At 38.3% G+C, this 16131-nt stretch overlaps 1 protein-coding gene across 1 annotated transcript in view; it reads right to left on the reverse strand.

The window, feature by feature from the left end:
• Window positions 1-16131, reverse strand: part of IDE (insulin degrading enzyme) — a gene marked incomplete at both ends in the record, with an annotated part of 119723 nt that overhangs the window by 60544 nt on the left and 43048 nt on the right. Inside the window, one exon of the mRNA XM_079711840.1 lies at window positions 13578-13747. Coding sequence (XP_079567966.1) covers window positions 13578-13747 — 170 coding nt within the window. The remainder of the gene's footprint in view (window positions 1-13577; window positions 13748-16131) is intronic.

A 16131-nucleotide genomic window follows, 5' to 3' on the forward strand; every position in this document is an offset into this window, starting at 1 on the left:
CATAGCCTGCTAATCAAGTCTCCAGGTTCTTTATCAGTCCTCTCAGTTTCACTAAAGATCCAGTTCAACACCAGATCTGCTCTGCTAGGGGTCCTAAAATACCCCCTCATTCTACTTGAGGAATCCAGGTGATCTAAAAAGTATCGAGAGGCCTAACTCCTCAGAAAAAAAAAAAGGAAAAGAAAAAAAAAAAGCTTTTTGCTGGGTAATGGTTTGAAGTTCTCTCATATTAAGGTAAAGCTTGAGTATTGATGCTACCTCCCTTTCCTACTAAATGAAGGTTATAAAAAGCCTCAGTTCCAGAGAGACTAGTCCTTACAGCTTCCTTACTCATTTATACTGCCAAGCTCAGAGTCCTACAATATGTGCATCAAGATCCACACACTGGGACACCCAAGTTTGGAGAAATTATGTTTTATTTCAACAGACTATAAATGTGATAGTGTTAGATAGAAATCAGATTTTCAGTCTAAGTGTGATATGACTATTCATAATCTGGTCAATATTCTGGTTAAAAAAAAAATCTCAAATCAAAGTATACAAAAACCAAGATCATGGCCTCCATCTAGAACTTAAAAAATTCTTTCAGTTTGACTAGGTCTAGCTCATTCTGCTTTGACTTTAATGTATCTGAATATCTTACCATTCTAATCCTTACCCTTTATCTTTAGGTTCATTTAAAAACACAGAGATAAAGCAAGAACATACCCTAAATACACTAAGACATGTATCACTGGCAAAATACTGACAATGCTAGAGTAGAAAGATCCAGAGGACCACAACAGAATAGTATACCACACAAAAAAACGAAGAATCCACTGTTCATATGCAACAGCATGGAGGAATTTCACAACTTTATGGTTGAACAAGAGAAACCAGACAGACACAGAAGAGTATACACTGCATCATTTCATTTATATAAAGCATAAAAACAGGCTAAACTAAGATCTGAGTCATGAAAAGTCAGAACAGAGGTTATCCTTTGGTGGGTGGATAGTGACTACAAAGGGGCAGAAAGAGGTGCCGGTAATCTGTTTCTTGACTGGGTGCTGGGTCCGTGGTGTACTGAGGTTTTGAAAATTCAGTGAGTTGTACATAAATAATAGCAGTATATTCATTCAACTGATTCTTCAAATAGCAGCAAAGTAAAAACAACAACTTATCAGAGCCACACACACTTTTCAGTATATTTATTATATTTCAACAAAAAGTTAAAAGAAAAACGAGCCAAAGGAGCCACTCTGTCAACAGCAACCTGACCTACCTAAGGTACAAAAATCTAGTGATTCTGTATCTCTGGCCAAACTTCTAAACAGAGGCCCAATCACTTTTGTTCTGCAAAGTGGCTTTTAGCCACAAATAGATACCATTCTGTGACTCCACATATTCATTTATTTGCGACCTAGATGCTTTTAGGCTTTCTAATATATGATGACACAAGGAAACCGTGGTCTGTTTGGGAACACAGCCCAGAATGGCAGTCCTGTATCCTTAGAAGCTCCTGAATCAGAAAGAGGAAAATGTTCTCCACTATTACTCTCTTGGGGTCAGGATAGCCAGCTCTTAATACAATGGCAGAAAAAACATGAATATTAGGTAAAAATGGGCCAAAGAGTCAGGCTTGTTATTAAGTTTATTAGCCCTTTTATAACACTTTTTTTTTTTTTTTTTTTTTTTTTTTTTGCGGTACGCGGGCCTCTCACTGTTGTGGCCTCTCCCGTTGCGGAGCACAGGCTCCGGACGCGCAGGCTCAGCGGCCATGGCTCACGGGCCCAGCCGCTCCGCGGCATGTGGGATCTTCCCGGACCGGGGCACGAACCCGTGTCCCCTGCATCGGCAGGCGGACTCCCAACCACTGCGCCACCAGGGAAGCCCTATAACACTTTTTTAAAAAAGTTTTTTAAAAACAAGAAGGCTCGCTATAGTGGAAGTTCTCAAGAAAGTTAGTTGAGGAAATAGAAGGAAAAGCAGGACATACTGCACAGAATTCCATAATTAGTCCTTAAATTACTGAGTAGACTCTGTTACTATCAGTGCCATCATCCCCAGGTAGGGAGGTGCAGAGGAACAAGCACTGGCTTTGGTGTTGGCAGAGCTATCATCAAATCCAGGGTCAAATGTCTTCTGGCTGCATGACCTTGAACAAGTCACCCTACTTCTCTTAAGCTCAATCTGCTGTCCTGACATTGGTAGACTTATATAACACCAAATTAAAAAAAGAAAAAAGATGTAAAAAAGCATAAGACTAATATTTAACAACCAATAAATAGAATAGAAAACCTGAAGACACCAAGTGTTGTGGTGATGGTGAAATGAGAACTGAGACGCGGCATGAGGGAGTGCGAACTGGATCAACCACTACAGGAAACAACTTGGCAATATCTGTTTAACCTAAAAGATGAACATATCCTAATATACAGCAATTCCACTCCCAGAGTTCCACTCCTAGAACCCTAGAGAACTGTGTACAAGGAAACACGTATAAGAATGCTTATAGCAGCAGTGTTTCGTCAACAGGAAAATGGATAAAGAATAGTACATGCATTCAATAAATTTTTCAGATAGCAGCAAAAAATAAAAATAAAAAACTTATCAGAGGGGGTTTCCCTGGTGTTGCAGTGGTTAAGAATCTGCCTGCCAATGCAGGGGACATGGGTTTGAGCCCTGGTCCAGGAAGATCCCACATGCCACGGAGCAACTAAGCCCGTGAGCCACAACTACTGAGCCTGCGCTCTACAGCCTGCATGCCACAACTACTGAGCCCGCGTGCCACAACTACTGAAGTCCACGTGCCTGGAGCCTGTGCTCCGCAACAAGAGAAGACACTGCAATGAGAAGCCCACACACCACAACGAAGAGTAGCCTCCGCTCGATGCAACTAAAGAAAGCCTGCGTGCAGCAACGAAGACCCAATGCAGCCATAAATAAATAAATTAATTAATATATTAAAAAAACTTATCAGAGACACACTTTCTAATGTGGATAATCCTTACAAATATACCAGTGAATGAAAAAATACAAGTGGTAGAGATTACTCACAATAAAATACCATTTTTATAAAACTAAAAAAACTATACAACATATTGCTTAGAAATAAATGCATGACTTAGCAATGTTTTATTAAAAAAAAAAAAGCATGGCAGTGACAATCACCAAACTTAACATAGTGGTTATCTCTCGGGAGCAGGGAGAAAAATGCAATTGGAGAAGTGTACAACAGATGCTCCAACTGTATTAGTAATGTTCTGTTTCTTTAAATAGTGTGTAAAGAATGATCTGGCAAATGCTTTTATACTGATCTCTTTTATGACAAATTAAAAATCTGTAAAAATGTTACAGAATTTAATATAATACTTGATGTACAGCAGAAAATAGGCAATAAGCAGTATCTACTTCTGTTATGATTTGAATTGTAGGAGGGATTCCTGGCTTCTGAGTACAGCACAGAAACCGTTCCACCAAAGTAGGGAAGAAAGCTCAGTAAATGGTCCAGATGACTTTCCTCTACCTAAGAATCCATATGTGGAGAACAGTGTGAATATGGCTGGGATAACAAGTACCAGTTCAGTCTCTAGACATATACTGTCCTAATTTAACACTAATTCAGCTGGGTCATTTATACCAAATTAAAATGCTGCTACAAACATCTTGAATCCTACCTTTCTGGCTCTCTCACCGTAAGAGTGAGCTCCAGCAGAGGCTTGAGGATGTCAGGGTTGCTGACCCGCTGGGACCTTCTGCTCTGGGCCTGCCAGGAGAGAGCACTGGCTTGGCAGTTGGGAGATTCAGGGTTTCCCATCCTGACTCCATCATCGACTAATTAAGCAACCTTGGAAAAGTCTACAAATATCTCCAAGGGGTCATTTATTTTATCTGTAAAATGGGGGTAATATGGGTACATGCCCAATTGTTAAAAGCAAGGGACAATCCCTGACCCCTTCATTTACTAGCTGTCGAGACAAGTGTCTTAACTTCTCTAAGCCCCAGTTTCCTTATTGGTAAATAAGAATAATAAGAGAACCAACCTCACAAGATTGCCATGAGGATTAAATGAATAATCTGTGTTAAGGCTCAGCATAGCATCTGTCAGACAATAATTACTTAATAGGAACTTGGGCTGCTGTGAAGTTTACGGAAAGTGATAACGGATATGAAGACAGTTTTGTAAATTGTAAGCTCAGTAAATTTTATTTTATATTTTCATTATAAGAACTATAAATTCTTTAAAAAAGCATACAAACTCAGTACTAATGTATATGAGTGCTGATTTTCAAGTAAATAGAATGTATTTTCCTGGAAAATTCTAAAGCCAGCCAAATATTTCTTATACTCTGTGGAAAGGACTGAGTTTGAAGTTTTAGAAATGTGTTTTAGAAATCAAAGCTGACTCCAACTGTATGTCTCATAAGGTTCTCAGGGAAAAGTCATTTGATAGTTATAACCATGAAACTCTTAATTGTTCTCTGAAAACCTGAGATTCTGAAGGTTAGGTTAATATATCTACAGTTATTATAACCTCTTTTTTCTTTTTAAGCTCTTTCTTCTTGCTATAGCAATCTTCTAAAAATCCCGGAAGAGACCAAAGCCTTTGGAGGTACATAAATTTTCCTAAAAAATTAAAAAGGACAATTCTCCTGCAGCTGGGTAAGTACATGTAAGTACAAGATGGGAGTTACAAAAGAAAAGGGGACTTGAAGTGAAAGCCTCTTAAATGCCATAATAAAGCACCTGTGCACTTGTAGTTTTCTGTAAATTTCTAGTTTTCCATAGACACATTTCCTAGCAAGGAAAAAAAAAAAGATACTAACAAAAGCCAGGGGAAAATTTGGAGAATAATAAATGACTAAGCGGGCTGAAACATATCAAATATTTTTATATCTATGAGTTTATTATGATACTAAAAAAAACAAATTAGTCATCATTCAAGGATGCTAGGGAACCAACTCAATATTTTAAAAACTGGTAAATAAAGGGAATGAATCAAACATTTGTCTTGCCTTTCCTATAATAATTGTACCACTAGGGCCTCCCTGGTGGCGCAGTGGTTGAGAGTCCGCCTGCCGATGCAGGGGATACGGGTTCGTGCCCCGGTCTGGGAGGATCCCATATGCCGCGGAGCGGCTGGGCCCGTGAGCCATGGCTGCTGAGCCTGCGCATCCGGAGCCTGTGCTCCGCAACGGGAGAGGCCACAACAGTGAGAGGCCCGCGTACCACAAAAAAAAAAAAAAAAAAAAAAATTCTACCACTGGGTAGGCAAAAGTAGAAAAAGAGATTTTCTTTTTATAGTAGTATTCAAGCAAATCAATATGAGAAAAAACAATAGAATTAGAATTAGAGAGATGATGCATTGAGGATGGTTGCAACATCATAAACAGAAAACTAGACATTATACGCCCCTGATGAAAGAATACATCACCAACTATGAAGCCCTCCCCCAAAAAAGACAAACATGAATCTGATCAAGCCTCTATATCCAACTGCCAATGTGTGGAAATACAGAAGACAGGGGAATATGTTAAACTACACTGTTGGGAAGGCAATCAGCAAAAGCTAGGCTGTGAAAAGTTCTACACAATAAATATCCTGATTCTTCAATAAATAAATTCCAGAGGGTCAAAGGGAGGGAGCAGAGGAGAGAGATGAAGAATGAACCTGTAGAGACTGAAAATTTAAAAGACACACTAATCACTAACATTTGACACTTATGTGGATCTTTATTCAAATAAACCTTTAAAAATTAAAGGTCCCTAGGAATTAGTATGTTCAACTGAACCAAAACCAACTTGATGGGAGTCACTGTCCATACATAGGGCTTGTTTTCCACAGAAAAGTGTTGTTGAGAGTAGCAGAATTATAAGCCTATCTAGGCATGTTGTAAAGCTGTTTGAAAAGTGACTCAGAGCAAGTTTTGTGAATGGAAACATAGTGCTCAAGTCACATTCTGCTTTAAAAGTTGTAACAAATACAGATAAATTAAAAAGAAAAAAAAATTGTGACTTTTATGAGACAACTAGAAATTTGAACACTACCTGCATAGTTGATGATATTAATGATAATGGTACTTTTACCATGTTTTTTAAAAGTCATTACCTTTAGAGACATATATTGAAATATATGTGAGTAAAATGATATGATGTCTGGGATCTTTTCAAAATAATACGAGGGGGTGACTGGGAATGCAGATCAGACAGGACTGGCCAGGGGCAAAGTGATGTATACACTGGGTTCGTTATAGTATTGTCTACTTTCGTACATTTTGAATTCTTCAGTTAAGAAGAGGAAGGCATGGAGGGAGGAAAGGGAGAAAAAAGTAAATGATTAATTTTTATTGGGGTCTAATTTTTTGTGTCATTATCATCATTCCAGGGTCAAGAGATGTTCAACTACCTTCTGGTTCATATTTCACAATATTTTTTTTGGTCCTAATCCATTTTCCTACTCCTTCCTACAAAAGCATCCTTTATTATGTATGGCCAATAACAGCCAAGGGCTCACTCCTTGGTCTTTGCTTCTTGTCATGGTTTTGGGGGTCAACCTAACATTATCACAAAGAACACAGGCTTAAGAGTTCAGACTGATTTGATATTGAATCCCATAACCTACACAGACACTTCTGCTACCACCCTCCCTCTCTCCCTCCTCCCTGTATTCCCCACAAGGCTATGAAACTTTGGTCTAATTATTCTGTCAGTATTACTTTTGGCATCTGTCAAATGGGATGATGAAAATTTCAGTATTGTGGTTTAAGTTAAGTGAAATCATATTAGGTAAAACACCTACCCGGTGTGTGGCACTTAATACTCATACAATAAATATTGTTCCTTTTCTTCTTGAGTGGCTCTTCCTCTACTTAAGAAAATCCTACCCAACCTTCATGAAAATTCAATTTGCATCTCCTCTGAGATCCTGGAGAATTTAATTCTAGGCAAATCTAAAGCAGGTAGAATAGTAGTTTAAAGCACCAGACCTGGCTCCAGCATTCAAAAAGCTGAGTGACCCTAAGCAATTTAATTACCTTCTCTGAAGTCTTAGTTCACTCATCTATAAGACAGAAATAATAAGAGCACACACCTACTGGGGATATTGTGAGAACTGAGTTAAATAATCCAGGCAAAGTGCTTAGTACAGCACTCAGTAAAAATTAGCAAGGAGGAAAAAAAGAGAGAAGAGATTATGATCCTGGAAAATCAAATCTGAGATTATACTCCAGTGAAATCTTGGGTTTAACTTGCCTCTCCGACTAAATCAGAAACATCTTGAGTGCAAAGACACTGATTATACTTCTTTGCATTTTTTAATGCACTTTACATGTAGAGGACCTTTAAAAAATTACTTGTCAACTGAGAGAGAAAGAGAGATAATCTGAGCGCACTTATAACACCCTATTCAGATTCTTATGATCCTGTGGTACGTACTACAAAACATAACTGTCACATAACAATTAAGAAAGAAAAACATCACCCATATCTAAATACAGCTCCACCCTCTATTTCCAGGCACTCTCCCACTTTGCCTTTCATTCTATCAAGGAGTGCTTGTTTTGTTTCCCTCACCCACATCCTGACTTCCTTCTTTTATTTCCTTCTCAGCTGACTAAACCCAGTTGCTCCCACAGTGTCTGTGGGGTTATGATTAGAGAAACAGATCACTAAAGAATAACCAGAACTAAGTTTTCCCTTTCCTGTTCCAAACTACTTTTAAAAATTCAAGTGCTTCTGCTTTTATTCCATGGAGACGCAGAGAAAAAAATTTTTAAAGGCAACAGGGCAGAGAAAAGACATATAATTTATCAGGAACTATGGAACTAAAACTAAAGGCATGTGTAAGTGATAAATGAAGGGGCAAAGGGAATGTGGTCACCAACCACTGGTTCAGCCTGAAAACAGAACAGGAGAACAACACTTCTCTAATAACACTGCCCAACAGTCAGTTCATCAAACCCACTGACTCCTCAAGCAGCCCTGGCTGCCCCTCACAACTTCATGGCAAAGACCTTTTCAAAGTTTTGCTGTCTTTCACAGCTACTGATCCTCTATTATATTATTACGGAGGCTACTATCATTTACTGAGCACCTTTATGGCCAGACTTTTGGCTAACCACTTCACATGCACAACCTCTTTTAATCCTCACACCAACCTGACATGGGAGGAAACTGAGGCTTACAGAAGCTAAGAAACTGGCCCAGAGTCTCTCTCAGCCATTCAGTGGTACAGCAAAGATGCAACCTCAGCACAGCCCACCTTCAGAGGACAAAACTTTACATCACGTAGGAATATGCTAGTGGGAGGTGGGATTCCTGGCTGAAGTCTGAGGCTAGGAGGATCACACATGGAGTCAATGAAGACGTGTGTGTGGAGACAGATTTAGCAAATAATATCTACAAAAATGACTTTCAAACAAAGTAAATGACTCAAAACAGCCTTTGCCTATTTCTCTAGTGAGCTGTTTTATCTTTTACTTATTTACTTATAGAAGTTCTTATCTGCTATATGCTTTGCAAGTATCTTCACTGGGTACGTGCTTGTCTTTTGTTTTTGTGTTTCTGTTGAACAGAAATCTTAAGTTTTAATGAAGTCAAATTTATCTTTAAATCTATGGTTTATCTTTACCTCTAAAAATATGGTTTGTGCTATGTGTGCTTGAGAACGCTTTTCCTATCTTAAGATTCTTAAAAATTCTCGTATATTTTCTTCTAAAAGTTGTATAAAGTTTTCTTTCTATAATTAGGTCCAATCAGCCTGGAATTTATTTTTGTGCATGGTGTGAGATGAGATTTAATTTTACTTATTTCTACATAGATAATTAATTGCCACTGCACCAGTTACTGAAAGGTCCATCCTTTACTTACTAATTTGTAATGTACCTCTGTCTTATGTCAAGTTTCCATACACTTGTGGATATGCTTCTAGGGTCTATAATCTATTCTACTGTTATCTTCAGGTATCCTTGCACCAGTTCCACTACTGTAACAACTAAAATTTTGATATCTGGTAGAAGTAGTGCCTTCTTTGTTGTTCTTCAAAATTATCTTAGCTATTCTTGGCCCTTTACTCTTTCTTATTAATTTTATAAGCAGATTATAAGACTATAAAATAAAAACTTCTAGGGCTTTCAAATGGCGCTACACTGAATTTAGATAAATTCGGGGTGAAATAACTGTGTAATGTTGAATTTACCCATTCATGGACATGGTTTATCTTCCTGTTTACTCAAGTTTTCTTTTTTAAATTTATTTAATTTATTTATTTTTGGCTGCATCGGGTCTTTGTTACTGTGTGTGGGCTTTTCTCTAGTTGTGGCGAGCGGGGGCTACTCTTCGTTGTGGTGTGCGGGCTTCTCATTGAGGTGGCTTCTCTTGTTGTGGAGCACAGGCTCTAGGCGCGCAGGCCTCAGTTGTTGTGGCACGTGGGCTCAGTAGCTGTGGCTCGCAGGCTCTAGAATGCAGGCTGAGTAGTTGTGGCACATGGGCTTAGTTGCTCCACGGCATGTGGGATGCTCCTGGACAAGGGCTCGAACCTGTGTCCCCTGCATTGGCAGGCGGATTCTTAACCACTGCACCACCAGGGAAGCCCTACTCAGGCATTCTTTTATATCCATTATATATTTCTTGCTCTTCTGTTAGAGTTATTTCTAAATACCTTATAGCTATTTTTATATTGTAAATGAAATAATTTTTCCTGTAGCATTTTTCTAATTGATTACTATTGATACAAGAATACAATGTTAGTGTTTCTCTTCTTTTGGCAACGCTGGTGAATAATCTTATTATTTATTTATGTATTTATTTATTTTGGCGGTACGCGGGCCTCTCACTGCTGTGGCCTCTCCCGTCGCGGAGCACAAGCTCTGGACGCGCAGGCCCAGCGGCCATGGCTCACGGGCCCAGCCGCTCCACAGCATGTGGGATCTTCCCAGCCCGGGGCACGAACCCGCGTCCCCTGCATTGGCAGGTGGACTCTCAACCACTGCGCCACCAGGGAAGCCCAATAATCTTATTTTTAATGACTGATCTGAAGAGTTCTTGAATTTTTTATGCAATCATATCATATGAAAATAAGGAAAGTTTCCTTTTGCTTCCTTTCAACCTCTTACTTATCACGGTTTTTTCCCTTAACTTCCTGCAATGACTAGTACCTACGAAAACTGGACAAAAAAGTGATTAGAGGGTATTCTTGTTTTGTTTTTGCCTTTCAACAGAAATCCCTTTGAAACTTCAAGATTAATCATGATGTCTGGCATAGGTTGTTATCAACTCAAGAGTTTTTTGTTGTTTTGTTCATGAATGAGTGCTTTTTTGTTGTTTTGTTCGTGAAGGAGTTTTATCAAATGCTTTTCCTGGGCCTATCACTGCCTATGAAATGACTGCCTATCACTCTGAATTACTTAAACTGTAGGTTGGGACCCACTCGATTGTGATGAAATAAATTTAATGTATTGGCAGACCAGAATTTTTTTTAAAAGAAACAGAATATAACAGAGGGTACCAGACTACATCTGAAAATATAAGAAAGATATTGTTTGGTAAAACTTTTGTTTCAGTTGCTTACACAAACATGCATACATGTGCTCTGAGTAAAATATGCTTCTTACTGTGGGTTGTATAAAGAAAAAGTACTGTTAAGGACTAACATTGTATTGTAAGGTTGTCTTAAAAATACAGAACACAATGCTTGGTTTTTGTTCATTTAAAAATACCCAGCTTTTCCTGATATTAAATAATAATAATATTATTAAAATAATATTTTAATATTTTAAATATTAATGTTAAAATAATAAATCATAATCCCTTGATGGACAAAATGGCCCACATTCACAGAAACATCTGAAGTTACTAAAAAATAATAGAAGTAAATTAAGTATGAATTTCTGACAAGGATTCTTCTGCAAGAGTAACTTTTGCAAAATTTTATACGTGGGTAATTTCTAAGATAAGGGGATACAGCTTTCATCATACTTTCAAACTTGTCTGTGACCTTAACAATCGACAGAACCTCTACTCCAAAAAGTTCAATGTTAGTTTATATTTCTAAAATCAGTAGGTAACTTGGTATTTGCATTACTTATATCACATTTTCTGTACTTCTGTACTGAGTCTGGCAAACTCACCTCTTAGCTGTTTACATTACCTCATATTTTGCTAACTGCCTAGCCTTGTCAGTGGTTAAAAAAGAAATATGCTCTTAAACTCCACCTCTATGTAACTGACCTCATTCAATGCTTTTCTTGGCCCATCACTCCCGAAACCTTCTTCTAGGACATTTTAAGATTGTTTCTTGTTTGTGACCAGAGGTAATACTGCTCACCTTATTCACTGGATTTATTTCTGGAAGATCTGTGCCTGCTTCCTGATTATGCTGATTGTGATTTAGCACCAGTGAAACTATTTAAAAGAAGGCAACTCCCAAAGAGGAGCTCTAACGCGTTCTGCACAATAGCAGCATTGTTGGTGGAGGTATCTAACCTGCCAAAGGAACTATTTAAAGGACAACAACTCACTTGGATGTAGTGATTTTGAAATTTGGTTTTTAAAACTCAGTCCCTCTTGATATACCATGTATGCTGATGTCCTCTACGAAAGCCACTTTTCAGATAATTAATCATTACATAGACATTTTAGAGACCACAATATTCACCTTAGCAATGATGCTGTCACAGGGTGCCAAATATTATAAGTCTAACGAATACAGTGTCACTGCTTCTAATTACAATTTTTAGAAACTCCTATTTCTATAAAGCTATGCTAATTCCCTGGCTGCTGCTAGATATATTAGAATGGTATCCAAACTGAAAGAAAGCTGTCTTTATAGTCTTTTTTAAAAAGTCCCCCAAATTAACTTATGTGATAATCATAAATTTTAAGTACACTAAACAATCTATTATTTTTATGCTATTTCATAATCCCCAAAGCAGTATTTTAAAATCACAGCAACCTTTTTTTTTTTTTTTTTTTTTTTTTTTTTTGCGGTACGTGGGCCTCTCACTGTTGTGGCCTCTCCAGTTGCAGAGCACAGGCTCCGGACGCGCAGGCTCAGCGGCCATGGCTCACGGGCCCAGCCACTCCGCGGCATGTGGGAATCTTCCCAGACTGGGCACGAACCCGTGTCCCCTGCATCGGCAGGTGGGCTCTCAACCACTGAGCCACCAGGGAAGCCCCCACAGCAACCTTTAACAATGATTACATCTGGTGAAGTGGTAATGGCAAGAGTAGATGAAGAAAAGGGCAACATTTTGTTTTTGCTTTAAAAAAAAAAACTTTTGTATCATTTAAATATTTAAATTAAATGTACTTTTTAATGAAAAACTGAATAAAGGAAAAGGGTACAATTGTAAAATCAAGAATCTCTACATTTATTTTATTCTACTCCCTGTTATCTCCACTTCTAATCTCCTACCAGGATGTTGTAGCACACTGAGAGCAGGGACCTTGTGTGTCTTCTATAGTCATGCCCGGAGCAGATGCTATGCATCTACCTGTAGATAGTAGAGGTGGAGGTGATGGGAGCAGGGGGGTTCAACAAGCCTTGAAATGAGCATTCTATTTATTCAGAATAAAGAGATCTATTATCTCCTCCCTTTGAAATGCTGGTTAATATCTACTCACAGGGACTTCCCTGGTGGTCCAGTGGCTAAGACTCCAAGCTCCCAATGCAGGCGGCCCGGGTTCAATCCCTCCCTGGTCAGTGAACTAGATCCCACATACCGCAACTAAGAGTTTGCATGCTGCAACTAAAAGATCCTGCATGCCGCAACTAAAGATCCCGCATGCCACAACTAAAAGATCCCACATGCTACAGCTAAGACCCGATGCAGCCAAATAAATAAATAAATATTTAAAAAATATATATATTCACAGCTCTAACTGCTCTGTTCCTTAAACAGTCAGACCCCTATTTGTATGGGATGGCCAGAGTAACCTCTAGAGGGCTAAATAACTGCTTAGGTCACTGTTACTACAATTTTGAGAATATCATTCCATGTATTACGTACAAAGTCCAATGCCAGAATCACTCTGTTGTACACCTGAAAATTACATAATATTGTACATCAACTACACCTCAATTAAAAAAAATATCCAATGCCAAGGGCCCAACTCCTGTTGACATCCTTCTTTTTGAACTACTAGCCAAAATGTTACTCATCTGTTAAAGGGATTATTACCACTTCATTCTTACTACTTCTAAAATCTAAATTCAATTCTATCACCTTGTTATCCAACAAACTTGCTTCCTATTTGGTCACTCTTCTTCTCAATAAACTATCACCTTCTCCATGAAGCTCACATACCTAAGCTTTAACCTCTTCTTAGGTCACGAATCACAAATATAGGTGCCTACATAGGGACCTGCCAGGTAACATATGTGTAGGGGCATGGTTTAAGAAATACCAAGGAGTAACAATGATATAACAACCATTTATCAGCTCCAGACTCTGAGTTTATGAACAGGGTAGGTAGGAACAAGGAGTTCTGCAGTCTTCTATCCTGAACTGTAAAATACAATACTGGGCAAAGGGCAAATGGGCCATGGTTTAAATGAGGTCAAGGAGAATGGATGCATTAGAGCCGCAGCTGACAAACCTGTTCCAAATTTGCTGAAGGGGTGTTTGGGATTCCCTGTAGCTTTCTCCAACTGAAAGAGTCTCCAAGCATCGTTCATCACATTCTTCTCATGTTCTGAATCAACTGCATTTACCTCTCTGTCTTTGCAACTCTCATCAAACAAGGGGCACAGGAAAAACTGTGCAAACCTAAGGGTATGAAACATAATTAACAATTTGAAAGCTGTTATTTTAAGTGGTCTTTTAAAAATATGTTTAAAAAAAAATGTTTGAAACTTAGATAGGAAATATGAATTCTACAGAATAAGAAAAAACTACCATTGCTACTAAGAAAAAAGGAATATAAGTTCTAAGTAACAGAAGAAAAATATAATATCATACATATGTAAATTCAGAGAACTCTACCCCAGATATGTTAAATAATTAGTGAAAATATAAAAAGATTAACACCTCTGATTCTGACAATTCCCATGTGTTGTTAACACACCACCAAGCAATTCTCCGACACCAGCTGGGTGGCCTAAAATTCAATTCAATACTGGTATCATCAGATCTCACAGGTCCTACAAGACGGCCCCCAACTTCAAACACCAATTGCAAGTCCAGGTTGTCACCTGGGCTTCTGACCAACTGGCTGTAGATCAGAGGTTCCCACGACCTCCTCCTCGGGTTCAATTAATTTCCTAGATCAGCTTACAGGACTCAGAAATGTTTTACTTACTAAATTACTGGATTTATTATAAAAGGATATGATTCAGGAACAGCCAGATGAAAGAGATGCATAAGGCAAGGTATGTGGGAAGGGTATGGAGCCTCCGTGCCCTCTAGGCAGGCCACCCTCCCCAAATCTCCATGTGTTCACCAACCTGTAAGTTCTCCAAACCTCGTCAGGATTGGGTAAATCACTGACCACTGGTGACTGAAGTCAATCTCCAGCCCCTGGACTGAAAGTTCCAACCCTTAATCACAGGGCTGGCTCCCCTGGCAACCAGCCCCCAGCCTCAGATTATCAAGGAATTTCCCCAAAGTCACTTCATTAAAATAACAAAAAGCAACCTTTGGCTCTCATCTCAGGAAATTCCAAGGGTTTTAGGAGCTATGGGCCAGGACCAGGGACAAAGACCAAATATATATTTCTTATTATAAACCAAAATACAACAACAAAAAGTCAGGGCAGACTTATGAGACAGAAGCAATGTATTTAAGATTTACAATTCGGCATGTTCATGAAAATCCCTGTTGTATATGCCTAATTCTCCAAGAAAGGAAAAGGCAGGTGATGGTTCTTAGGCAATAAGTCTTAAATTTACAGTTTTAAGTGCAATTTCACTAAGACTCAGGCATTTTAGGACACACATTTTAGGACCTATTTTTAAAAGGCTCTATCTGAATATTTTTCCTTCTTATAAAGAAAAGGAAACAAACTTTAATTAGTGGAAAAAATAATGGGAGTGAAAAACCTATGACACAGTAGTTTGACTAAGACATAATTATGGGCTTTTATGAAATATTAAGAGAATTTTAAAAATTTAATAAGCAGTGGTTCAACAAATAACATGGCATGTAACTTTAACATAAGTAACCAATATGCTTTTCTTGAGGCTATTCTTTAATAGTAGTACCAAAGCTGAACTAAGATTCCTTTAGTTAATAAATTAACTCTCCTATATCAGGTTGCAATTTAAATCATGATTTCATATAGTAATAAGTCTTCTTAAGAAACTTTAGACCCCATCTTATAAAAAAACAACGTCCAGAATTCAGATGGAGCCAAGAGAAGAGGCTCTGTCTGAATGCGACTACTACTCAGTGGGCCTAAGAGACTCCTGGGTTTATAAACATCTCAGCAACTGCACCTCATAGTCCAGCCGTCAAAAAGATGGTTACCATTACTTAATACTATTTTAAGCACATAGTGAATACAATCCCGTGCTAAGTACTTTACGTATACCAATCCAAAGGGAAACTCCATCTATCCGGAGCCTATAATCAAAGATATATGGAAACAGATACTTCTAGACATATAACCACTTTTACCTACCTCAATTCAGGCTGGGAAAAGTGCCTAATAGCTACATACCATAGCTGGATAAGTCCACATAAAGGGTCATGATTCTGACACAGTATAATCAATATTTTTGAAAGATGCTCTATATAAGTGGTTTTTTTACTCTGATCCAAGTAACAGACATCCTCCATCAAACAGAGATCTATTATATGAACATCTGCTGAAGCATTTGTAAAGCAGGAAATTAAATTCAGTGTATGATCCCAGGGAACTCATTAATGGAAGTCTTCTGGGAATACATACAAAAGATGATTACACCTCAAAGCTGCTGCCTCAAGACTGAAACATACGCTAGAATAAATAAGAAACAGGCTACTCCGACCCAGTCCTGTATCCTGAACCCATGCCCTTGTTCTGTTAATGTTCTTTGTGCTACAGAATAAATTCAAACTATTAGGTTTGAAAAAAAATGACTATTAATATAAGTAAGCAATTAAAGCTGAGAATTACTAAAACGGTGAAGTCAAACTTCATTATAGACCCATCAAAAGGCTGCAGAATTACA

The sequence above is a fragment of the Hyperoodon ampullatus genome (assembly GCF_949752795.1).
Source record: "Hyperoodon ampullatus genome assembly, chromosome: 1".
NCBI classification, from domain to species: Eukaryota; Metazoa; Chordata; class Mammalia; order Artiodactyla; family Ziphiidae; genus Hyperoodon; species Hyperoodon ampullatus.